Here is a 26,752-nt window from a genome sequence, read left to right as displayed (position 1 = left end):
AACTCCATTTTTCCTCGCTTTTTCATCTCCAGAGTAATATATCATATGGTCATCCGACTCAAAATGCCCCATGCCAGTCCATCTCATCTCACCAATACCTAGTATGTCAATATTCATGCGTTCCATTTCTTCCTTAACAATATCTAATTTAGATGCAAAAATCCTTAACAAAATCCTGGCCAATAGAATCCACAGTACATGAAAAAAAAAATCACCGTAACCAAATGGGATTCATAACAGTTATGCAAAGATAGTTCAACATAAGAAAAACTATCAACATAATTAAACACATTAATGAAGCAAAGAACAAGAACCACATGAACCAATCAATTGACACAGAAAAGACCTTCAACAAAATTCAACACCTCTTCCTGATTAAAACATTCAGCAAGATAAGAATAGAAGGGAATTTCCTCAACATAGTGAAAAATATATATATAAAACCAAGAGACAAAATAATTTTCAGTGGAAAAAGATTAAAGACATTCCCCTTGCAAACAGGGACCAGACAAGAATGCCCACTTTCTCAATTCCTATTCAGTATTGTAGAGAGCTCTGGTGTCCTAGTGGCAAAAAGCTGCGCTGCAATCCTGAAGGCTGTTCGAGGTCACCAGCTGCTCTGATGAGTAATCTCCTCCCATGCAATTAACTGCCTCTGAAAACCCTCTGGAGGGTCAGCTGTTGGTCGGTTCAAATTCGATGGTACACAGCAACAACTACTACTCTGGAAGGCAGTTTGACATTTCCTCAAAAAGCTAAACATAGAAATTCCATATGACTCAGCTTTTCCACTGCTAGGAATATACCCCAAGGAAATTACAACTGAGACACAAAAGGAGATCTGTAAACAGATATTTGAGAAATTGTGGTACATTCACACAATGGAGTAGTACTATCTAGAACTCAGGAACAATAAATATACCAGAGATGGTGAAGATGGCACCAGATAGGACAGGATTCAGATTTTTTGTTCATAGGATCATTATGAGTTGCACTCAACTCAACAACAACAGCCAGGAATGGAACCTGAGTCTCTTGCACCAGAAGAAAGAAGTCTGTCAGTGAACCACTAAGGCTCTCTGCAGGATAGATGGCAGAAGGCTAATAAATAGGGTCTTTGGGCAAATGGATGAGAGTGCTATTTACAAAATAGAGATTTAGGAGCATTGATTTGGCAGCAGGAAGCAGGTATATGGATTCAGGGAGGAACTTGAGGCAAGAAGGCCCATTTGGAAGCTACTCAAGTAGTCTCAAATGAAATGAAGGGGTGAGCCACAGGCACTGAGCCTGAATCATAGAAGATGCTCATCTGTATGGATTGCTCATCCAAAATTTATTAAGGCTGCCCAAAGAGATTCATAGCAGAGGCCAAAAGAACACAGCCTCAGTGAGATAAAAAGGAAGGGATGATACCAAACACTTTGCAGAAATCCATTAAAACTGATTCCTTGCAACGAAAGAATAAAAAAAATGGATAGGAGTCAAAGAGTGAGTAGGAGAGAAAGGAAATGATGGAGAGCGGGGGTGTAGGAACAGAATCTAACAAAGGATACCAGAAAAGAGAAAGCACTTTTAATCACCACCTAAGCTTGAAGCTAAGAAGAATAACTGCTTGCTATTTTGGGGTAGACCTCTCATCAACAAAGGCTTTTCTTTAAACATGAAAAGGACAGGATGAGAGGAAGAAAGAGTACACCAGGAAATCTAGATGTTTATAACACCGCCAACAGTCACTTAATATCTCTGGGCACAGCGTGTCATTGCTCCTCAGTATGTGGTGGTGATGTTTTCAGAGATTAATCTAGGCTGCCAGGGTGTGATGGAACAGGAGCCCTGCATTTGCAAATCTCTCCCCTTACATAAGTGAAAGAAGAAAACCAGAGAAAATGATGGTGAAGCACGTTCATTTTGTCTTTATACGCAAAACAAGTTTTTCCCCCCTTAACAAATAAAGATATTTGGGTGAAAGTTTGCAGAGCAAATTAGTTTTACATTCCACAACTCATTTTATTTGTGAGAATTTCACCTGTATATATAAAATTACATAAATATTGGAGTCAAACATGCTGGGTTGGAATAATAGTTCTTCCATCATCTTACCATATGACTTTGGGTAAATGGTTTCACATCCTTTATCTTTTAAATGTGAATAATGGTATCTTCCTCTTGACATAGGCCAGTGGAATAGAATTTGAAAGTCCAGAAATAAATCCATACATCTTTAATCAACTGAATTTTGACAAGATGTTAAGTTCATTCGATGCGGAAGAAATCTCTCAAATGTATGATTTTGGAAAATCAGATTTCCACCTACAGAAAAATTTAAAAGGATCCACACATGACAACATATACACAGTAACATTTACCACTAATGTTCCTTGGGGGGGATATAACTGAAATAATACTCTATTTCTTTCCTCCTTTATCTCATCTTTCTTTCTTCTTTAGGGAAAATAATTTACTGACTAGATGGATGACTTAGAACTCTAGAGTCATTTCCTTGGATTAAAAAAAATTAGTATTTTCTTGTTCATTTCTCATTTTCCTGCTTCATCTTCCTTATTGAGGTAGGGAGTTATACTCTAAACCCAAAGGTGGGAAGTTTGAATCCAGCTTCTCCTCAGAAGAAAGATGGGCAATATCATCCCCTACACTTTACAGCCTCTGAAAATCTGCTAGGAGTCAGCTTTGAGTTGGTTCTGATTCCTTGGCAATGAGTTTGAATTTTCTTTATTGTTTATGTATCTTGGTTCTAGAAGCCTTTGTAATAATGATAGGGGGTTGATTATATATGATAATTAATTATATTAATCAAGATCAATGATTATTATGATATGGCCAATAACCCCCCATTTTCTTTTATGACATTTGCAAAAAAGAAAAAAAACCCTACAAATAAATCCTTGAATAAACACCAAAAATAATGACATGAAGATAAGTTTATAAAATTAACTTGTGACTTTGTTGTAGGCAGGGGAAAATAGCTGGTAGATGAGAAGTCCAGGGACTGAATTAAGAGAGAAAGAGAAAAGTTAGGCCTTCAGGTTTGGAAAACACATCCTGCAACTTCTAACCTCCAAGAATGAGGATAATCAGCATGGGGGGATCCTAGAAGAACAGGGATGAGGATCTCAGGGAACTGGAGAAGAGTCAGGTGAAGGGAGGGGAGGGTCAGGAGAGGAATGTCACCCAAGGCAGGGAGGATAGGTTCTTCAGGAGAAGACACCCTTGAAAGCTACACACTGAGAAGAAGTTAAGAGAAATGAGGATGGGAAAATGTCCTTTATTTTGATGATTGATTGTTGGTCACTTTGAAAAGTATCATTTCAGCAGACCCAATGAGGTGGGCGCTTCAATGGAGGGGGAGGAGTGTGTGACAGGCAGAAAGTGGAGGCAGGCAGCAGAGACCGGGCTTCACACTCCTGGTGCTGAATACACCCCGCTGTCTCCCATTTGCTTTGTTCCATTCACTCAGGAAGTTGCCATGTTTTCCCATCTTGGCTAGAACCCTTTAATGACTTCCTCATTTCCCAAAAGCCCCTTTCTATAAAAAAGGTAAATTCCAGTAAGAATATTTCAAACTTACCTTGTGCCTAATACAGCCTGTCTCTGTAAATGGGGAAACTCTCTGTACTTGTGACTTTTTACCCAGTATGTGTAGAAGTTGAATACTGTCTCTGCACTTGGACTGTGAAGATGCCGGATTTCCTGGCACAGGACCGGGCAAGGTTCATATCTGTTGTTTATAGGGTCACTATCATGCACTCAAATCCTTGGAGACTGCAAATCGTCACACTATTTAGTTAATAATCAAGAACTTGGTACTTGGTATGCACCCAGAGTCCCCTCCAAAAAAATGGTTTAGCCATTTCCTCCCCAAAAAGCCTTCTAGGGAACACAGTTCTGCCTTAACCCACATAAAGTTGCCATGAGTGAGAATTTACTTGACAACTTATTTATTAAAAAACGTAGCAGTCTGTTTTGCCTTAGAAACCCTATGGGGCAGTTCTACTCTCTCCTGTGAGTCAACACTGGCTTGAAAGCAACAGGTATTATTCTGACGACCAGGAACCACAATAGCACAGTGGTGAAGGGCTCAGCATCTAACCAAAATATCTGCCTTTTGAATTTTACCAGTCACTCCACTGGAGAAAAATATGGCAGTTGGCTTCCATCAAAACTACAGCCTTGAAAATCTCTTAGAATAGTTCTGCTAAGAGTTGGAATTGACCCAGGGATAGTGGGTTTGGTTTGGAGGCTGTCAATGCTATTATTTAACTATGATAACAACTTCTGACTAGCTTCCCTGGACTTCTTCCTAAAGTATGGTCTTTCCCTGCCTTAATCCCACAGCACCATCTTGTGGTTAATTTAAGAAGCAACAACTTTAGAATTTCTCGCTTTCCTCATCTTGCCATCAAGCTGACCCACTACTGGGTTTTTGGAGGCTGTAACTTCCACAGGAGGAGCTGGTTCATCTCTCTCCCTTGGATATGTTGGTAGATTTGAATCTACACAGTGGCATGTCCTTTAAGTTAGCAGCACAGCTCAAGGAAGAAATAATAATCCTCACCTATTGATAAGCTGCACCCTTACCCAGAGGAGATCACAGCTTAGGCCTCCATGGCAAAGAAATTCATAGCATTAAAAAGTCACACTCACTCTTGGGAATTGGAAGTTTTAATGGATCTGTCTTTCTCCCTTCCCATTAGCTGAACACTGGGAAATTCCTGACTAAGCTACAGCTACTCTGCTGCACTTTGGGAGCTAGGTTTAATAGTGAGAAATGGGTTATATTAGTATGTAAATCAGTGCCCTACCCTAACCCTGGCCTATATGACTAGCTTGAAAAAGAACCAAGAGCAGTTTTACAGGGCAATTGTGCCTGGGAGGTAAGCTAAATTCATTGTCATAGAGTCTTTTCTGACAGACTCACAGCAACCCTCTATTGAGTTTCTGAGTCTGCAAATCTTTATAAGAGAAGACAGCCTATCCTTCTCCCTCAGAACAGCTGGTAGATTTGAACAGCTGACCCTTGGGTTAGCAGCCCGATGGGTAAAGGTGTGTTCTCCCTTAAGGTGGTGAGACTAACTCATTGTGGGTGGAACTTTTACAGAGGGCCAGCCTTCCTGTCCAGTGTCTTTTATTTCATGAAAGCAGGCACCACTCTTTCTTTCCTGCTTATTCTTCATTTACAAAAGTTAATATGGCAATAACAGCATTATCCAAAGCAAATCAGGAAATTTAATTGGTATAGTCAATCTAGAAACAGTATCTTAACCTCAAAGCAGGTTCTTGTGGGCAAAATCAGAAGAGTTGAAATAAGCGAAACATTTTAGAAGTGCTTTTGAAATGAAAAGTTGTTTGGGTGGTTATTGATGGTTTAATGAATTCACTCATTGCCATCTGCCCTCACTCATTGCTTTGTTCATCAAAGAATTCATGATACTGTAAGAGAAACTGTGGTTGGACGTTAGGCACTGTTGAATTGTCTCTGACTCATTGTGACCCTATAATCATACAGTGGTTCATAGAGCAGATTGAAACCTGTCCAATCCTGAGCCTTACTCACAATCTGCCTTGTGCTTAAGCCCATTGTTACAGTCACTGCATGAGTTCATCTTGTTAAGAATTTTCCTCTCCTTTTTGGACCCTCCATTTTTCAAGCCTTTTTTTTCCAGGAATACACACACACACACACACACACACACGACTTGCCCAAAGTACATAACATTAAGTCTCACCATGCTTTCCTTTCAGGAATTCCCTGGCTGGCCTTTCTTCCAAGATAGATATGCTTATTCTTTTTGCAGTTTGTGGTCTTTTCAATACTCTCTGTCATCATTACGGTTCAAAGATATCCATTCTTTTGCAGCGTTCCTCCTCCTTCATTTTCCAACTTTCACAAGTATATGAAGCAATTGAAAATATCATAACTCTGGTCATGCACACCTTAATCTTTAAACTGACATCTTTGTGCTTTTGACTTTGAAGAAATCCTTGACAGCAGATTTGCCCAGTGCAATAAAGCAAGAGACCTCAGAGGTCACTCTCTCCTGCTAGGTAAGAGCCTTAGGTACAACTAGAATAGGAACTTAGATCTGAATCTCTTCAGAGTTGTTGCCGCTGCTGTTGTTAGATGCTGTTGAATCGACTATGACTTGTAGCAGCCCTATGAACAACAGATCTTAACTTTGCCCTATCTTGCCTCACCCTTACGGTCTCTGACATGCTGGAGCCCAGTGTCACAGACACTGTGTCGATCCTTCTTGCTGGAGTCTTCCTCTCTTCCTCTGACTCTGTACCTTTCCCCGATGTATTTTTCCAAGCATTGGCACCTTCTGACAGCATCCTCAAAGTATGTCAGACAAAAACCTTCATTATCCTTGCCTCTAAGAAGCACCCTGGTTGCACTTTTTCCAGGACGGACTTGTTTGTTTTTCTGGCAGTCCACGGAATATTTTATATTCTTCTCCAACTATATACCCTTTTAAACAGCTTTCTTTTCTCATCCTTGTCCCTTAAAGTTCAACTTAAATGTCATTATTTGCTTGAATTTGCTTTCTTTGGCTTTCATTATCTTTATCTCTCTTCAACATCACAAATTCTTCATCTTAAGAATAAATAAAATTACTAAACAGTGCCGTCTGTTTTGGACGCTTCTTCAGCTCGACTTCACTTTTAACAGTACTAGGAGTTTATGATTTTAAAAACAAATGGATTGAAGCAAACTACCTTTTCTTATTATAATGTGACAAAGATCCTTGGTGGTGCGTGCTTCATGTGCCCAGCTAACAGAGAGGTCTGCACTTTGAGCTCACCAGTTGCTTGCTTCATAGGAGAAGGATGTAGCAGTGTACTTCCATAAAGCGGTGTAGCCTTGGAAACCTTAAAGACAGTTTTACTATGTCATCCTTTCAGATTGTTGTAAGTTGTAATTGCTGTAATGGCCATGAATGGATGGTTGCTGTTAGATGCTGTGGCATCAACTACGATCCTATGATCAATAGAGCAGAAATTTGCCGTTCTGTACATGATCTCCTAAGATCTGTACATGTACCTAAGCCCCTTGCTGCAGTTGCTGTGTCTATCCACTTCATCAGAAGCTTTCCTCTTCTCTGATTGTCTACTTTTCCCGACCTACTGACCATCAGCCTAAAGTATGTGAGATGAAGTCTCTGTCCTTAACTCTAAGGAGCATTCTGGCTGCACTTCATCCAACAGAGATTTTTGTTCTTTGGGCAGTTCATGCTATAGTCAGTATTTTTCACAAACACCACAATTCAAAGGTATCAGTTCTACTTATTTATGTCCAACTTTCACATGCATATAAAACAATTCAAAATACCATGACTTGGGGCAGGCACACCTTACCCTTTAAAGTGACATTCTTGCTCTTTTGCACTTTAAATTAGAGCCCCTTACTAGCATATTTGCCCAACACAACATCTTTTGAATTCTTGACTGCTGCTCGTAGAATCATAATGTAACACAACTTCTCCTAACTCAGTTGGAGGACACATCTCAGGGGTGCTTTGTGTATGCAGGTAAGAGGCCTGGATAGGAGGGAGGAGACTCTCTCCCAAAGACCCACTCAATACTGCAGGGGCCTGCACTGCGATGGGGTCTCATGGCTGGTCTCACCTCAATAACATTAAAGACAAGTTTTCACAGTGGAATTTTTCATATGTTTTAGGGACATTATTATTATTATTCATTCCCCAAATATTTTAAAACACTTTCTTTGTGTTTAATAATATTGCCAAGCCTGTAAAGGAAAAAAAGAAGAGATAAGCAACATAAGATGGCAGTTTAGAGATGGACCAAATACTTTCTTTTGGAATAAAAGATATAAATGTATAACACTTAATTAGATATTTCTTTAATGCAATTTCAAAGATGAGAATTACTGTACTTATCCTGGATGTCAGAACACACTGTGGCTGCTAGCAGAGTGTAGTATTCCAAAGCCCCTGTCCTAACCAGAAACTCTATCCTCAGTGTGTGTGTGTATATACACACACGTATACATATACACACACCTATATATTCTGATATAGATATATATACCTACATATATATATATTTAAAAACATATATGTATATATGTGTATATATATATATATATTCTGGTTTGAAATATAAACTTTTTACCCCATCTTCTGTTACATACCATGCAAAGACAACACCTCAAACCTCAACTTCTATCAGATTGCTGCCCTAAGCATCTTGTATATTGAATTCTAGAACTAACACCGAATATTAGCCACATTATTACTCAAGATCTGTGTGACCCAGAGGCCTGCTATCAGATCATGTTTGTGTTTTGAGATGGTTAGATGCACTATATGATAGGTTTCTTCTCTTTAATGCAGACAAAGTATGGGGATTTCACAATTGTGAAGAACTCTAACCCTGTTCTCTGTTAGCCAAATAGCAGTTTATGATCTGAAAGTACTTTCTTTGATTTTGTACCGTCCTGTCTTACTGAAAATGTGTCATAATGTTTTTTGGTATGTCCTCTTACAGCTTGTCACATACTGGAATGCCGCAATGGAATGGCCCAAGATGTCATAAGTGCCATAGGGCAGGCTTTTGAACTCCGGTTTAAACAGTACTTGAAAAATCCCTCTTTGAATACTTCCTGTGAAAGGTCAGCCAAGACTTCTATCATTATTTGGCTTGCTGTGTTTTTGGTTTCCTTTTAAAAATAAGTATGGCATTTATAAATTGACTTGATTTATAAATGTGATTAGTCAGCTTGGGTTTTGGGTGGGGTTTTTTTTGTACAGTTTAGGCAGTTTTAGTACAAATAATAGTGAAATTCTTTTTTTTTCCCAATCATATTAATCCAGATTAGTTTGGTGTTCTCTGTTGTTGTTGTTGTTGTTTGCAAGGAGAATAAAGGAGCCACTAAAGAGAAGGAAATAATTTCATTCCTCTAATGTTACTTAGAGCTATGAATTAATTAAGTAGTATCATAAAGTAATAATCATTAACCAATGTCAAGGGATTTGTCTCAACTCCCAGATTCCTTACAGCTCCATAAAGGGAGAGAGGGGATATATGAGAGGAAATCATCAACAAAAAAGCAAAATAATAGGAATCAAAAGTCTATGGCAGAAATTCCTGTTAGGCAGTGCCATTTTGTAGTGTAAATAGATTAATTCCAACTAAACTATGACAGGGGCGGAACATGGCATGACCCAAGGACCTGGTGGTTCTGTCTAAAGCACAGAAATCCAGGATGAAAGCTGAACCCCTCAGGCCTGTCAGTTTCCACCATGTGTGGAATGCAATGAGGCCTCTGGTTTGCACAGTTTACACCCGAAAAATGAAACTCTTGGGCACTTTTAAATGCATTTTCTTCCTAATTTGTTATTTTGTCTATCAATAAAGACTGGTTTAGCAATCACCCTTTATAAGGCCGCCGAGGGTAACGAAGGAGAGGGGTTGAACAGATTGTCTTGATGTGGAAGTTTTCCCAGGGTAGCACTTACATCTCAGTGCCATCATTTTGTTGACATGTAATGAACCCAGCAAAACTGTGTGGGTTGTCAGTGGAATCATTTGAATCCAAAGGGAATTGATTTATTCTTTTTCCTGAGAAACTCTTGCAAATTCCAGTTTGAAAATAATTTAAAAAGTCCACTTGTTTTTCTGCCCTGTTCAATTTTTAAAACAATAGCATGTTTACATAAATCTACCCACTTGCCGCATGTGGTTCTAATATTTCTTTATGAATCCCATACACTCCTCCAGATTTGTGCAGACAAGATAGCTTGCCATAGTTCTCTTAATTTTTTTTTTCCATCTTGGCTTAATAAACTAGTCAGGCCCTCTACTGAAAGAACAATATAAATTTTTTTCTTAGAGTAAGACATATCCTAAATGGGACAGCCAGAGTGTGCTGTAGATAGCCAGGAAAATGACATTTGTAATGATCCTATACCAAAAATGTCTTACGTTTAGGGAGTATTTTTTTTAATCACAAAGGGAGACACACTATTGTACCACCTCTGGCACTTTTTTGTTGGCTTAACCTACTTTAATTATCCAAAGAAAGCTAAACAATTAGCCATCTGGTTGCTTCCACCCAGATGTTTGACATCACTTAAGCGCAGCTATAAGCTTAAAACATGAGTGCAACATTTCCCTGCAAGGTTTGCATGATTGGGATCCCTCCACATCCCCTATAGCAGTTCAATTTCTACCCAGCCTCCTGGAGATTATTTCTTTCCTTACAGTGAGGAGATGCGTATTGATGTCAATGCAGAGGAGAGAGAAGATCATGAGTACTACAATGAAATCCCAGGGAAGCCACCACCTGCGGGCGGTGTTGCAGATGCTCGGATGAAAATTCAAGCCTCGGAGCAAATATCGTACTGTCCCATTCGGTGTGAGAAGTTGTGCTATTTGGTGAGTGATGTTTTCTTGTTACTGGAACCAGCAACAATATACTGCCCCTATGACGAGGATATTAAGTTTGAGGGCTTCCAAATACTCATTTAGGAAAACAATCCTACCTTCCTCATATTTGAAGCCAGAAAGTGAGTCATTCTTAGAACGAACCCATGCTAGATTTTTATTCCTAATTTCCTAACCTCAGCCTAAATTTTAGCTTTAGGCTAGACTGGGATTATTTTACATCTTGAATTACCTCAATTCTTATCTCTCTGGAAAGATATGGGTGATCTAACATGTTACCTTCAACTTCACCTTTGCTCATTTCCAAGTCTTCCGGTGTTCTCCTTCTATTCCTTCACTGCTATCTCTAGAGCCGGGGTCTCAGTTTTACTCCTCCTCCCCAAGTCTTTTTTCTGGTCATCAACCACAGTCTCAACCATTCTTCTCTTTCTACGTGTCCATTTCTTTTTTTGTCTGTAAACAAACTGGACTCTGCCTCTCCAACTAGCAATGTCCCACTTTCATTTCTTCTTTCTTGAACTTACAGACTTCTAGACTATGCTGTCTTTGCCTTTCCCCCGTCTCTTTATCTTCTGTCTGTCTCTTTCTCTGTCTCTCTGCTTTCACTTCCTTGCTATACTTCTAAGATCTGAAGTCTGCTTCACAACTTGACAGAAAGTATTTTTAAAATAGTCACCAATAGTTTCAATGCCAAATATAGTTCTTTTCTAAATTTCCTGACTACGTCTACAACGTTTAATACCTATTGGTTACTTCTTTTTTTGAGACTTCTATTGGCCTTAAAATATTTCTATTATATGAATACCATCGTATGTCTTTGTTATTGTTGTTGTTGTTAGGTGCCATTGAATTAAATCTGACTTATAGAGACACCATGTACAACTGATAATAATCCTGTGTGATCCTATATCATCCTCATAATCCCCATTGTGCTTCAACTCATTTTTTTAAGCCACAGTATTCATTGAGGAACTTCCTCTTCGTCTCTGATCCTCCACCTTTCCAAGCATGATGTCCCCTTCCCAGAACTATCCCGCTTGTTAACATTTCCAAGGTATATGAGATGAAGTCTCACTATCCTTGCCTCCAAGGCACAGCACTTCATCCAAGAGAGGTTTATTTGTTCTTTTGGCAGTCCATAGTGCATCCAATACCCTTCACCAACCACGAATCAGAGACATCAGTTCTTATTTAGTTACTGTCCAACTTTCAGATACATAGGAAGCAATTGAAAAATATGTTGACTTGGATCAAAGAGGTCTTTAACAACAGATTTGCCCAAATCCTGTCTCCATCTATAACAATGTTGCCTATTTGTCCAGTGATGAGGATGTTTACTTTCTTTATATTGAGATATAATCCATAATAAAGGCCCTTATGTAGTCTTTAATCTCCAGCATTGCTTCAAGTCCTCTTCGCTTTCAGGTAGCAAGGTTTGTTATCTGTATAAAGCAGGTTGCTAATGAATCTCCAGTCCTCATGTCACATTCTTCTTCAAATAGTCCAACCTCTCAGATTAGTTTTTTAGCCTACATGTTATAAAGGTAAGGTGAGAAAATACAACTTTAATGCACATTTTTCCTGATTTTACACCAGGTAATATCGCCTTGTTCTATTCGAACAGCTGCTTCATTACTCATGTACAGGTTCTACACGAACACTTTTCTGGAGTTTTCAATCTTCTCAATATTATTCATAGTTTAAAACAAGTGAATGTTTTGCATAGTTAATAAATCATAAAGAAGCATCTTTTTTGTATTCTCTATTTTCAGTCAAGATCCATCTGATATCAGCATTGATGTCCTTCCTTCCACAGCCTCTTCTGAATCCAACTTGCATTTCTAGAAGTTACTGCCCCAACTGTTACTGCATGTAATATTAATGATATTCTTTGATAATTTTCAAATTCTTCTGGATTACCTTTTTTTTCAGAATAGGCATGAATATGGATCTTTTCCAGTAGATTGGACAGTTTTTCAAAATTTCTGGGCATAGACAAGTGGGCACATCTAGAGCTGCATTGCTTGCTGAATCACCTCAATTGCTATCTGTCAATTCCTAAAGCCTTATATTTTGCCAATATCCTAGTGCAGCATGGACTTCTTCCTTCAGTACCGTTGTTTTTGATGATATGTTACTTCCTGAAATGGTTCAGTGTCAACCACTTCTTTTTGGTACAATGATTCTGTGTAATCTTTTCAACTTGTTTTATTTCTGCCTCATTCAATGTTTTTCCCCATAGAATCTCAGTATTGTAACTCTAGATTTAAAATTATTCCTTAGTTCTTTCAGCTTGAGAAATGCCAAGTGTGTTTTGCTCCTGGATTTTCTATCTCCAAGTCTTTACACATTTCATTATACTACTCTTCTTTGTTTTTTTGAGCTGCCCTTTGGAATTGTTTGTTTGGTTCTCTTATTTTATAATGTACTGACTTTGATTTAGTTTCTCTATATTCTTCTGGAATCTAAACTAGATCCTTTCACTAATTTCCGTATCTTTATTCATAACACTACCATTCTTTCACTAATCCACACTCTTTAGTGTTTTTCATATTTCAGGCCCCATATCAACTCATTCTTTAAAGCAAAGGATTCTACCATGAAAATACCTTTTGAAACCATTACCCTTTCTTCTTCCATTACTACTGCTGCTTTCTGAGTTCTGTTTTCACTTGTGTGGGTGATTCCAAAGCCCCTTTCCTGTTTCAAGGCCTTCAGAAAACTACTATCAGATAAATCTTTTCAAAGCGTTGACACTGCTGTGGAACCTTGTGATTGAGTGAGATTTTTCAAGGTAGAGTTAGAACTTAAGAGTGTCGATTCAAAATTAAGATGGATATTTGCCATTTAACCAGTATTTCCACAAACCTGAAACCTACTGCCTCTGAGTGGATTCTGACTCCTAGCAACCTAGTTGCCCAACAGAGTTTCTGATGCTATAAATTGTTACTCAATTAGACTGCTTCATCTTTCTCCCTCAGAGTAAGGTTGTATCCAAACTACCAATTTCTCAGCAGCTCAATGCTTAGTACACAGTACAGACACAAATATCCTGAAAATTACACTTTTTGGCTGGCACTTGAATTGAACCTTGGAATGGGACCTTCCAAACAAAAGCACTAACCACTTTACACTATTAACTTGGAGGAGTTTTCCTCTCTCAACTGCTCTCCTCAACTGCTCCAACCAGCCTCACCTCTGCATCTGCCAAGCCCTGCTCTGTGACAGGAGTGTGAGCTCCCCACCCCAACGTCCCATTGTCTTTTCTGTCAGCCAATTCCTATGTCAGAAAGTGAACCCCTCTGAGAGGATGACTGCCTTTCCCCCGCTCTTTGTTTAAAGCTTATGAGTATGTGCTATCTTTGTAAATGTTTTGCAATTTGTTGTTCATACAGCCTGGAAATTCCAAGTGCAGCAGTGTATACGAGAACTGTTTAGAACAAAGCAGAACAGTAGGTAGGTACAATCGGCCTCCTCCAGTGTCTATGAGAACTATGTAGAATAAAGCAGAACAGTAGGAGGTCCAAACGCCCTCCTCCATCTGCCCTCTCCTTACGCCTTTTAAGTCATAGGACATGTCGCCCTTGTTTGAAATGCTTCATAGAACTGTTTGTTATAATTAAAAATATCATGCTCAATGTGCTTCCTAGCTCTTGCACTTTCATCACACTAATGGTTCTCCTTTATGGAGTCTTGCTTTGTTTTGACATCTTGAAAACTCTTTTGTTTAAAAGGTGGTGTCTCTGCTCAGCTCTCAAGGGAGTTCCAGTTCATAGCAGATCTGACAGGACTAACATGAAAATAGATGCCTGTCAAATCCATCAGGATTAGGATAACCTTTATTCCAGCCTGGCAAAGAGAACAAAAGGCAATCTGAAATGTGAGAGTTCCGATTAGGGGCCCATCTACCCCAGACTTTCTAGGGCATTAAATGTCTCATTACTGCATGTGATAATTGACACTGGGCACAAATTTTCCATAGCACATGAAAAACATCACCTCTCAGATTTGAAATAGATTTTAATGAAAAAACCAGTTATAGTGCCAGATAGCCTTTTCACACATTCATTTCTTTGGGAAGGAAATTGTCTCTAGTGCAACAATGAATGAATATTAACAAAAAATGAACAGGGGTTTGGTAGGGAGGAAAATGTGCAACAGTGAATGAATTAAAATCTAACTTTTCTGTAAACCTTCATTAAAATTACAATTAAAAATACAATATATAAAGAAGAATCAGTCTCTGTTTTAGAAGCACAATGAATGAACAGCATAAATAATAAAGCAGAGAATAGAGCTGATTATCACCAAATTTAAGGACTCAGATTAGTATCAACTTGCCACCTAGAAGGTAATCTTTTCAAGGATAGTTTTGTATGTTTTATGAAATTAAACCAATGTTGTTATTTATATTTTATTTCTTTAACATAGAAGAAATAAGAAATATATAAGGGCTTATAATCTTACTTTAATTGTGATTATAAGTTTTTTCCACTTTGCAAAAAAAGATAGGAACTAAGGTAGTACTGAAGTTCTTTAAAAAGATGGCTCCCGTTGATAGAAACAAAAGCTTCATGCCATTCTTTAAAGTTATTTAACTTTTCAATGCCATGATCAATAACATGACAAAAGCAAGCTACTTGTAAGTATGAATACTCTTTCTAAAAACAAACTTTCCAGGGGCCATAATTCTGTCCTTCCTCCTTTCCCTCACCCAGGAAATCCTGAACCTAAGGATTTGATAAGCAGGAACATACCACACATGTTCTACGGTGGTGCAACCAGATTCTACCCGTGCTGTAACTCATATGGGCATACCCGTTCATATATTCTTCATTTATTCAACACTTTACTTAGTGTCTACTATTAAGGACCTTTTATGGGCCAGGTACAATCCTGAATGCCTGTGGATGAAAGGTCACTGTAATAAAAAAACTCCTTGCTACTACAATTGGAAGGAACCTACTTGTCACTGATCCTAGACTAGAGTTTTACTTTTATCCTCAACTGTGTTCAAGTGAGTTCTGATCTATGGTAGTGAAGGGTGTGTTAGAGAAGAACTGAGGCATATTTTAAACATATGCTCACAAATTTGGTGAACATTTCAAAGAGAGAAACCTGTGATGTTGCAGGAATAAACAATAAGTAATAATAAGATCATGTAACTTAACCTGAGTGTGGGAGATATAGAGGTCTCCCTAGGGAAGTACCCAAACCAATTGCCATCACATTGACTCTTACATATTGAACTTCATAGGTCTTCAAGGGTGTGATGTTTCAGAAACAGTTTGCCAGACCTTTCTCCACAGTAGCCTCTCACTCGCTCACTGCTGTCCGGTTCTGACTCATAATCACTCTCTGCTGGGTGTCTGAGGCTATAAATCTTAACTAGAAAAGTCTATGCTTCTTTTCCCCATAGTCCTGCGTGGATTAGAACTGCTGGAGATGCAACACCCTACAGAGTATATGCTACCTGAAGGTGCCTCCGGATAGGCTCCAATCACTAACTTTTCAGTTAGCCTTTAAGCATGTAACCATTTTTGCTACTCAGTACCCTGGCAATGAAACCAAAATGTAAGAAATGGATCTGAACAGAGAGAGTAGTGGGGAAAAAAAGCAATGAGGAAGGCAACAGAATGTTTGAGAGTGTGTGTGCATGGGGACCAGTTGTAGAGAGATTGCAGGGGGAAGGAGGGAGAGTGTTCGAGGGACTCTGAAATCTTCAGTTGTGAGTGCTGAAACACAACATCGTCCTTCCTAGCTCTTCTCTCTTGTCTCCATTAACCTGCATCCTGTGTTCTCACCTGTCTAACTTCTGGAGGAAAATCACTGGGTTCCAGGAAGGTTGAAAATCCTTGATATTTTAGAATTATATTGAACGCGGTGTTGATACTACCACTGCAGAAAAGAAAGCATAGTTTCCTTTCTTCCATTTCATTTTTCAAGATCTCTCCCCTTGATTTTTAGTCTACATTTAAGAGCATCTTTCCAAAGCAGATTTTTAAAAAAAAATTCTTCAAGGCATAGATGGATGTAGAAGTATCATTTCAACCTTATTCAAGATTTTTTGAGGGGGAGGATTAGGGTAGGTGGAGGCATAGGCTTTTCACAAATGCAAATTCTTTTTCTCTGTTTATCTTGAATTTATTCTTTATAAAGCATTGTAAACTCTTACTTCACAGGGTTTTCACTTGCCATAAGCAAATACAAGCAAATCTACCCTCATGAACAGACTTTGTAATGGAAGGGGTATTTTGAACCCTGAAATACATTTCTTGTTGAATTTTTGGACAGGCTCACCTGCCATATCTTACTGTCCTATTTAGCTTGCAGGGAGCTCCTGTGGTGTGTCAGGAAGGGAGCTGCACTGTTAACCCAAAGGTGGATGGAAGTTTGAATCTGCCAGTGGCTCCTCAGGAAAAAGATGGGCAATCTCCTCCTGTGCACTTAGGGCCTCTGAAAACCTGCTAGCTTGACTTAGTTCTAACTCAATGGCAATGAGTTTAGTTGTTGAATTTATTTTGCTGGGCCTTGAGCTTTTGTTTGGCATTTAAATGTATATTTTGTAATGACACATAGAATGGAACATCTTTTTGCAAAGCTTTTGTTATTCAGTTACTGTAATGGTGGCATAATCTGGGAACAAAACAGAACCTTGTCATACTGTTTTATGTCAATGGTAATTCTGAGGTAATGATGATGCCTGGGGTCTTTCAGAATCTTGGGGAGGTAAGAGGTGGTATTTGTAGTTTGGGAAAAGGCAGCCAGCTGGACATATTCTGCTACTATAAATCACTGAGTTAGAATATTGGAAAAGCAGGTTAGTGTGAGGAGCTAGAATACTAGGAAACCATCTTCCTCCAACCCAGCAACTTAACCTGTAATGATATAGAAAGATTAAGAGTGCCTAGACAGTGCAAATAGTTAAGGCGTTCAGATACTAACTGAAAGGTTAGTGGTTCAAGTCTAGCTATTGTCACAGTGGAATAAAAGTCTAGTAATCTACTTGTGAAAAATCAGTGTCATTGAAAACCTTAGGGGCACAATTCTTTTCTAACACACACTACATTGCCATGAGCCAGAACTCACTTGACCACAACTGGGGGGGGGGGTTAGAACCCAAACTCTAGTCCAGGATCAGTGAAAAATAGGTTCCTTCCAATTATAGTAACAAGGAGTTTTCTATTAAGTGTCCTTTTATCCATAGACATTCATCAGTTTGTGTTCCTATCTTGGGATCTGACTGTGACTACTTGAGAATACATTTGAAAAGTAATATGAAATTCTTTATTTTTTTTCCAATATGAAATTATTTTTCTTTCTTTGTTTTCTTTTGCACCATTCCTGGAAGTACTGCAATACCGGGTCAAGCTCCTAGTCCATCTCCTAGTTCCAAAAATCCATTTCATATATTTTCCTCCAATAGAGGATATATCAGACAACAAACTAATAAGAACAGATACTACATTTGATCTTAGCCTTAAATCTGAAATTCTTGACCAGTGTTGTTTTTGTATGTGACTCATAGCTGACCTTCTAGGGGGTTTTCAGAGACAGATTTGAACCATGTACCTTTTCGATTGCAGCACAGCTTCTTACCACTAGGTCACCAGAAAAGAGAAAGTAAATGAATAGCAGTTTTCAGAATAGCAAATATATAGTTTTTGTGACCTTCCAAAGAGATTTATATCTAAGTATTTGAGAGACATCTATATAAATATTTTAAATATGATTTAGCTTGTTCTTTGTAAGACGTTTGTTTATTTAAATATTGACTTAAACTTGAATTCTAGTATAATATAAATATAGGAAGCCTTCTGGTAGTTGAAGGAGTAATTGTATTTATTGCAAGATATAGAAAAGATTCCCATCTTAACACTAAATTCACTAAAGGAAAAATAATTAGCAAAATAGCATGATGTTTTTCCTATCTTCAAGTTAAAATGGAAATGTTGATAATTTTTAACAAAAAAAGATGTTAAATTTCTATAAACCCTAAGGATTGCACATAAAATTTTTGGTACTTACAGTATCCACATTGTCAGAGTATGTATTTATTCTCTACCATAAACTTAGGTAGAATGCATAGGTTCTTGGAATAATGCTTGGCATAAAAAACTTTTGGAATGTAGAATAGCAAGCATGTGTGGTTAAGTTCTCACTGACCACACACTAACTTAGAATGATTTTAAATTTGGGTATAGGGCAGAGCAGGTGATGATGATGATGATGATTAACAACATTATTTCTGGCTTAATTATTATGATGGTTTCCAAGGGCACCAACAATGCCAGCTCTGTGTGATACAATGGGATGGCCAACTAGATGTGGGCTGCTCACTGATGCTTTGTGAATAGCTGATGAGTCAGCACCCTGGGAGGATGGCTTAAGGGTGATTTTCCTGGGTTTTGAGAGCATGATGGGGTGAGATATTCTAGAACAGGCAAATGGGGTAGACTCTCAGTCATTCATTCATTTGGCTGCAAACATGTTTCTTTTGAGCACAGAAGATAGAAACAATACAGAGATAAATGGACTCAGAACTGACCCTCCAGCAGGTTTTTGGAGGCTGTAAATCACACAAGAGGAGACTGCCCATCTTTCTCCTACAGAGGTGCTGGTGAATTCGAACTGCCAGAGCGGTTTCATTTAAATAATATCATTCATAAATCCACTTAATCAAGCAACTGGGAACTATAATGAGTTACAGAGTGCAAGAAACAACCCAAATGCCCTGTGGAGAAATCTCTCTCCTCCTCAGGAAATCCCAAAGACAGCATGGCAGATGACAAGTAGACCAAGGAGAAAAGGAGGATCAGACTGAAGTCTTCTGACAGCACTTCTACCTGGTGGAATCTCTTTGGTATCCATCATATGAGCTACAATAATCAAAGCATGAGTCACCGTAAGCAGAAATGGCATATGAGGTTTGTCCTCCTTGGACCACATTGGAAAGTTTAAATGACTGAAGAGAAAGAAGGACTGTTTTACCAAAAACTAGTGAAACATCATTACTTCACATAGATCCTATAGCACATATAGCCAAAATTATAAATGTGCTTCTTTAAACAAATAAGAAAAACTGTCCCATCCCAAGCTTCATAGGGCAGAACCACTGGAACGTACAAAGTTTGCTATGCCATCCTAGTCAGTGAAACATGGTGTTCGTGTCCATTCTTTCTAACACTATCAGGTGTGTGTCATTGTGTGGCAGGCAAGTGCTAGAGGGAACTTGGACAAGACAGATATGCCCCCTGGTGTATGCCAGTGTGTGCTGTTTCCAAACAATTATTCCTCCTCCTTGAGCTATTTGCCAAGACAGACGAGCTTGACTGTCCCTCTGAATCTCCCTGCTTGTCTCCTGTCTGCTATTGAAGCAAGAGTCAGCTGAAGGGCAGAGCAGCAAGAGGAAGGAGGCCAAAGAGAGGGTGCTTTCTGCCTTCAAAGGCCAGTGCTTCTCTTGCTTCTACAGAACAAACCTAAAAGTCATTACTCTTTCCGGGTTTGGGGTGAAGGTGGCTTTTAGCTTCCTCTCAATTCTAGACTCAGACATGATTTTATTTATTTCACAAAATACAAAACCATATACTGATCACTACTCATCCCTACAGGTCATGCCCAGGACAGAGGGGTACAGTCCCAACAAGATGCCTCATTAATGAAGCACTCATCTCGAGTGGATCTCTTCGACGACCCCTGCTACATTAATACACAGGCTTTTCAAGGTACACTTGGCTCTGCTCACAATCAAAGCTCAGCTCAAACACTTGGGAGCCCCTGGCACCATGGAAGTAAGTACTGCTCACTGTCCATGTTAGTTTCCATAGGCCGCCCTAACAAACTATCACAAACTTTAAGGAGCCTGAGTAGCACAACGGTTATGTGTTCAGTGTGTTAGCTGTTGACTGAAAGAAAGGTCGAAAGTTCAAATCTATCAGGAGCTTGGTGGGAAAAGAAACTAGTGATCGGATTATAAGTTAGAATGGATTTCACAGCATGCAACCATGTAGGTAGTAATATAGAACTGATAGTGTAGATCTGTTCACTGTTCAAGTCCACCAGCTGCTCAGAGGGAGAAAGATAGATGGCGTCCTCCCATAAAGATTGGCTTGGGAATCCAATGGAGGGCTGCCATAAGTCAGAACTAATTTGACAACAGATTGGTTCTTTTTCCCCCCTGGGTCTGGGGTGTGTTGGGTAAAGAGTAGTGCTGCCAACTCAAAGACAGGCAGTTCAAATTCACCAGCTTCTCTGAGGGAAGAAGATAGGCAGTCTCCTCTTGTGCAATTTATAGGTAGCCTCTGAAAACCCATTGTAGCTGTGTCGGTTCTAACTTGATGGCAATGAGTTGCTGTTGTTATTGCTACATATTGATATATGCATCAGCAACCTTGATTAGCTTCCAGAAGCTGCTTCTAGTTATAGGTTACCTTGTTTGAAAGAGAATATGCTGTCTTTGACAGGATGTAATTTTCAAAGCATATGTAAATTGCAGAATAGGGCAGGGTATCAATCTATGGTTCCTAGGATCATTTTGAGTCTCCGTCCACTTGGTGGCCACTAACAACAGTAACAGCATATACATGCATAACCAAGCTTGACAAAAAAGATTACACCTCAGAATTCGAAACACTTTCGTGTTCTGGGGCGGCTGTAACAACTTACCACAACTTGGTGACTTGAAATGCATTTATTTTCTCACCTTTGTGGAGACCAGAAGTCTAAAGTCCAGGTGTTGGCATGATTAGCTTTCTGGAGGTTTGGAGGGGAAAAGCATTCTGTACTTGCTAAACTCTGGTGTTCCTTGGTTTGTTGATGCAGCCCTACAGTCTCTGCCTCCTTCTTCACATTACCCTTTCCCCAGTGTCTCTGTTTCAAATCTCTCTCTCCTTTCGCTTGTAAGGACATAGGAGTTAGGATCCATTGTTGTTGTTGTTGTTGATTGCCGTTGAGTCGAGCATGACTCATAGCAACCCTATGAACAAAAGGCTGAATGAAGCATTTTTATAACTATCGACATATATCAAAGTTCATAGAGTTTCCGGAGGCATGTTTTTTAGGAATTGGATGGCACTCCTGCTTCCAATAGTAGATGCTATATTTACTATTTGCTTGCACAATTTTTAATAGTATTTTGACTAATCAGAAAGGTAAACCTGAATAAAAACACTAATGGGCAGTGGGTTTTTTGTTTTTTTTCTTTCTTTTTTTTCCACTCTTTTTTCCATTTTCTAAATTGTTTAGTTGGCAGGAAAAAATGTTATTGTCATGAAACTCAGTTTATTTATAAACCAGAGAATACCTCACAAAAATGGATAATTAATCACAAATTCATTCTTATTTCTCCTAAATGACATTACAATTTAAAGAAAACTAATAGAAAAGATGGCCTCATCCTACTCACCTCCCCACATGGTGGGTGGCAGTGGTGCTGGTTATAAATTAGAATTATCTCATCTCAAGATCCTTAACTTAAGGGAGCTCTGTTGGCCTAGTGGCAAGAAGCTGCACTGCAATCCCAGAGGAACATGGTTCGAATCCACCAGATGCTCTGCTGGAGAAGGAGGGACAATCTCCTCCTGTACCAGTCAGATCCGATTTGACGGTACGCACACAAAATAATAAAATAATAATCATCATCATCACCCTTAACTTAATTACATCTCAAAGACCTGATTTCAAAATTAGGTCCCATTTACAAATACTTAAAGTCAAGACTGTTCACTTCATACATTTTTTGGGAATACAATTTGATTAAAGTATCATAGGATTAAATGCTACTAAGGTAGCATAGTAGGGTGCCCTGGTTGCCTATTGGCACCAAGCTGCGCTGTAGCTCCGAAAGCATATGGTTTGAGATCACCAGCTGCTCCAAAGGAGGATGGGCAATCTCCTTCTGTGGGATCAACTACTTCTGAAAATTTGTCGCAGGGTCAGCTATGGGTTGGTTCTCATTTTATTGTACACAATTAACAACAAAGTAGCATAGCACTGTTATATGTTGGACTGCCAACCAAAAAGTGTACAGTGCAAGCCCACCAGTCATTCTGTGGGAGAAAAAAGACCATCTCCTCCCATAAATATTTACAGCCTTGGAAACTCTATGGAGGATCAAAATGAGTTGGAATTGACTCCACAACAATGGCTTTCTACAATCTACTATACTGTTTCTAAGTATAATTTTTAAGAAAAGTTATTTTCTTTACCTCATTTGCAGGAGCTGGGTTTTCCCCCAGTCCCCACTTAATACCCTTAATTTTATAAAGATGTTTTGAGTCTCTAATTTTGGGACTTAGATTTTAAATAACCTTTTGAATACTTTAAATTTATTCCCAACTTTTAGTTTCTGCTGTATGTTTTTTCTGAAAGAAGAGCCTCTAAGCCAACAGATAATTTTGAATTTTGTTTGAATTTGGTTTTGTGAAAAACAAGAGTCATTACTTCTATTTTGTAATGGTGCTAAATCTATTAACTTAAAAATAACAACAATGAAAACGAAGCACCCTAAAACTTTAAAAGCCATCTACAGAATAGCAAAATATAATAAGGCAAACATCATTTTCCTGCTAAAGTGCGTCCAGAAATAAGTGCATAAACAGGAACATAAATAAATAAAAGTAAAGCAAGCCAGAACCTCACAATTAGCCAAATAGTAAATAAACAAAAAATGCTTCTCATAAAATACTGAAGGTTGTTCAATTCGGAGATTGGCTTGGTGACAAGTTTGGATTACTGCAAAGATGGAGAACCAGTCACTGAGAAAGTCCTTTCATGAGCCTAAGAAGTCTCACTCTCCTGATGACCCAGGATAACTTTCCAACTGAGTGTGCCCACGAGGGCAAGAAAACATTTAAAAGAAGATTTTACTGAGTCTCAGCATCACAAAACCCGGTTAAGATGGTTGCTGTTGAGTCAATATCAGTGAATGTGTGTCACATCAGAACTGTGCTCCAGAGGATTTTCAAAGTTATGGTGGCCTAGTGGCAAGAAGCTGTGCTGCAATCCCAAAGGCACGCAGTTCAAGGCCACCAGCTGTTTCACGGGAGACGGATGGGCAAAAACCTGCCAGAGGTTGGGTTGGTTCTGACTCTGTGGTACACAACAACAACTTTTCCCAAAGCTGGTCACGAGGCCTTTCTTCTGATGAGCCTTGGGATAGACCAACCAACCTTTTGGTGAGCAGCCAGGCACGAGAGATCTTTGAATTTCCTTGAACTGTTTAGAGTAAGTAATGAAGTTTCTTACTGCCAACTGATAACAAGTGATCTCTCTTTCTCCCAACTTTCTAAGAGTACTGTCAGCTCCCAGTCTACCAGCATAGCCCCCCTGGGTGCAGACAATCATAGGGCCTTTAAATGGGACTAGTATCAGAAAAAGAATAGACCGATGCAGGATTGGGTAGAGAGAAAGAGGTTGAATTATGATGCAGGCCTGAGAAGAGGTCACCACATCAATATGGCCTGTGAAAGTTTTCCCAAATTGGGTTCAATTGACTGCACCTTTCCACTCACTGCCATCGAGTCAATTCCAACTCATGTCAACCCTATGTGGAATTGTACAACTGCCTCTTAGGGTTTCTAAGGCTTCAGAATATTCTAAATATGTAACTTCTGTTTTTTATAAACCTAATATTCAAACCTGTTTGTCCCTCAAAATTCTCTTTTATCCTCTTTAGTTATACTTACTCTCCCTGATTCAGATCAGACAAATGCTTCTGATTAAGTCAGTAAAAGAAGACAAAATAAAGCAAATGGATGGATTTAAACCTAATGATCAAGCTTGCCCCCAGGGCTCCTCAGTTTACACTGTCATACTGCCAATAGAGGAAAAGTTCTGTGTTCTTATCAGACACAGCATAAAAAAGTCATTTGTTCTTGCACTGTCTAGTTTTCTATTGGTTTATTATTAATTTCTGTATAAGTTGTGGTAAGAAACCAGCAACAAATACTTTGGTATAAGAAAGAACTAGAATTTATCTCTTTAGTCTAATAAACTGGAGCTTAGTGTCTAGGATAGGTCTGCTTTGTCTGTCTTGAAAATCAACACAAAAAGTCATCACTGGCCTAAAGGGGCTGCTCAGGCTCTTGCCATCACATCTGTATTTGCTGATGCAAAAAAGAGAAAGGCAGGGGAGTGCACACGGATTCATGTAAAAGGGACGACTCAGAAGGGGCAGACGTCATTTCTTCTCACCGACCAATGGAGAACTTAGACATGTGGGGACACATTTAGCTTCAAGGAAGCCTAGAAAAATTGCTTTAGCTGTGTGGGCATGTGCCCAGCTAAAATGGATTTAGTGAGAGAGTAAGTGTTGGTAGATAACTAATTCTCTACCATAGTATATTTTTCAGCCACTCAAATATCCTTAAGCATTTATTTTCTTTGTCATATGACTAATATGATTTCAATATGTATCTTTTTATTTTAAAAACTATTATAATTTTAAAATAATACAAAAGTTGTTTCAAATAAACTGTCCTTGGGTTTTGTTGTGTACTCGAGGGTCAGAAATGACCAAGAGCTGACCCTCCTGTGGGTTTAAAGAGGCAGTTAATAGCACAGGAGGAGACTGCCCATCCTTCTTCTGTGGAGCAGCTGGTGAATTTGAACCATGTGTATTTGGGATTGCAGCATGGCTTCTTACCGCTAGTCCACCAGAGCTCCCCTAAAGCCCATAAACAGCCAAAAAAGATATAAACAAGAACTGCTTTTCATAAAATTTTGATGCTTATTTGGTATAGAGATTGCTCTTATTGACAAATTTGGTTTGTTCTGAGAATTGTGACCAAGTCATTTAAATTGCTCCGTTGTTATTTTCAATTTCTTCAGGGTATATATTATTATACAGTCCATCATCACTTATACAACCATCTCTTGATGAAGATTTCAATTTACTCCAATTATTTGTTAATATAATTAACCTTATCATAAATATCCTTTTACATGTAGTTTAAAAAAAATGAGTTTATCAACATGTTGTCTTCATGTTCATTTTTGTTTCTTTAAACACCTCATCCTTCCTCCTTCATCAGTATTACTTGTAATTGTTTAACCCTGACTGTACATGGTACAGTTTTGCTGAGTCTTTTTTCTCTTCTTTAAACCACATTCCCCCTTCCCAGGGTTTTGTTCATCAGATGGATGTGCGTTGTATCCATCTTTTGCTTTCTTAAATTCTTTTTGTGAATGATATCTCCTAATATATGCAGATGACAGAATTGCTCTCTCTCACACAAATCCTATAACTTTTCTAATAAAAATCTCAATTAAATTGAATGGCTGTTCTTACTGTTTCCTTTATATCATTACTTCTTTTGAGAAAATATATTATCATCAAGCCAAGTCAGTAATATATTAACTATTATAGCTAAAATAATATTTAGATCTGATCATCTCAAAATCGTCTCATTTTTAAAAAGGACACATAAAATAGATAATGTACTACAATGTTGACAGTGGTTTTCTTTGGTGTTGAGAACAAACATGATCAGTTTCCTTTTCCTTTGTTCCCAGATTCAGAAAAATTAGCACGTGTGCTTTTTAAAGTTAAAACAAAGTAAGAAAACTGTTAAGTATTCTTCTTTCAGCAAAATTAGGTTTTCAGTAAGTGCTTGGATGCCTGGAATCTTCCACCGCCTGCATCTGACCTTATGCTAACAGTTTGGGGAACTGAGCTGGAAAAACATTGTCCATTTCCCCTGGCTAACTGATGATCTGTTGTCCATTTCACAATGGTCTGTTTTCATTTTGTTTTGTCCTATTCCAAAAGCTCTTTACCATAATCTCAGAATAAATTGCTATCATGATCTAAGATGTGTGTGCCCACACACTCACGTGCACACCCTCCCACTCACATAAACTTTCTCTCTCTCTCCCCCTTCTTCCCTCCCTCCCTCTCTTCCTCACATACACACCAACACATGAAGAGCCTCATCATCCTTCTCTATTATGCCTACAGCTTAATACTTAGTGCTTAATTCAGCACTATGCGCAACCACAAGAATAATATTCTTGCATATTGGAATCACATATCAAAGTAGCCAACAACTCTACTTTTTATTTTTTATAAGGAAGTTGTTAAGATAAAATGAATTTCAATAACATGCAAATTACAAAAGTTAATCCTCATTCATAATGTTGTTGTTGTTGTTATGTGCCGCCAAGTCCTTTCTGACTCATAGCGACCCTATGCACAACAGCCCTAAACCCTGCTCTGTCCTGCGCCAAACACACCGCCTCTGACACACCCATCCCGATTACCCCAGTCACCGAATCAATCCATCTCATAGAGGGTCTTCCCCTTCTGCGTTGTCCCTCAACCCTC

The 26,752-nt window shown here is 38.7% G+C and overlaps 1 protein-coding gene across 1 annotated transcript in view; it reads left to right on the top strand.

Moving 5' to 3' along the window:
- SHC4 (SHC (Src homology 2 domain containing) family, member 4) overlaps positions 1 to 26,752 on the top strand; it is a 164,776-nt gene that overhangs the window by 125,089 nt on the left and 12,935 nt on the right. The window contains exons 7-10 of the mRNA XM_006895298.1: positions 8,530 to 8,653; positions 10,248 to 10,419; positions 13,824 to 13,884; positions 20,040 to 20,219. Coding sequence (XP_006895360.1) covers positions 8,530 to 8,653; positions 10,248 to 10,419; positions 13,824 to 13,884; positions 20,040 to 20,219 — 537 coding nt within the window. The remainder of the gene's footprint in view (positions 1 to 8,529; positions 8,654 to 10,247; positions 10,420 to 13,823; positions 13,885 to 20,039; positions 20,220 to 26,752) is intronic.

Source organism: Elephantulus edwardii, unplaced genomic scaffold (assembly GCF_000299155.1).
Source record: "Elephantulus edwardii isolate Elephantulus edwardi_28Jun2011 unplaced genomic scaffold, EleEdw1.0 scaffold00164, whole genome shotgun sequence".
NCBI classification, from domain to species: Eukaryota; Metazoa; Chordata; class Mammalia; order Macroscelidea; family Macroscelididae; genus Elephantulus; species Elephantulus edwardii.
The sequence above is the reverse complement of the archived record's forward strand: the minus strand, read 5'-3'. Positions and strand labels throughout refer to the sequence as shown.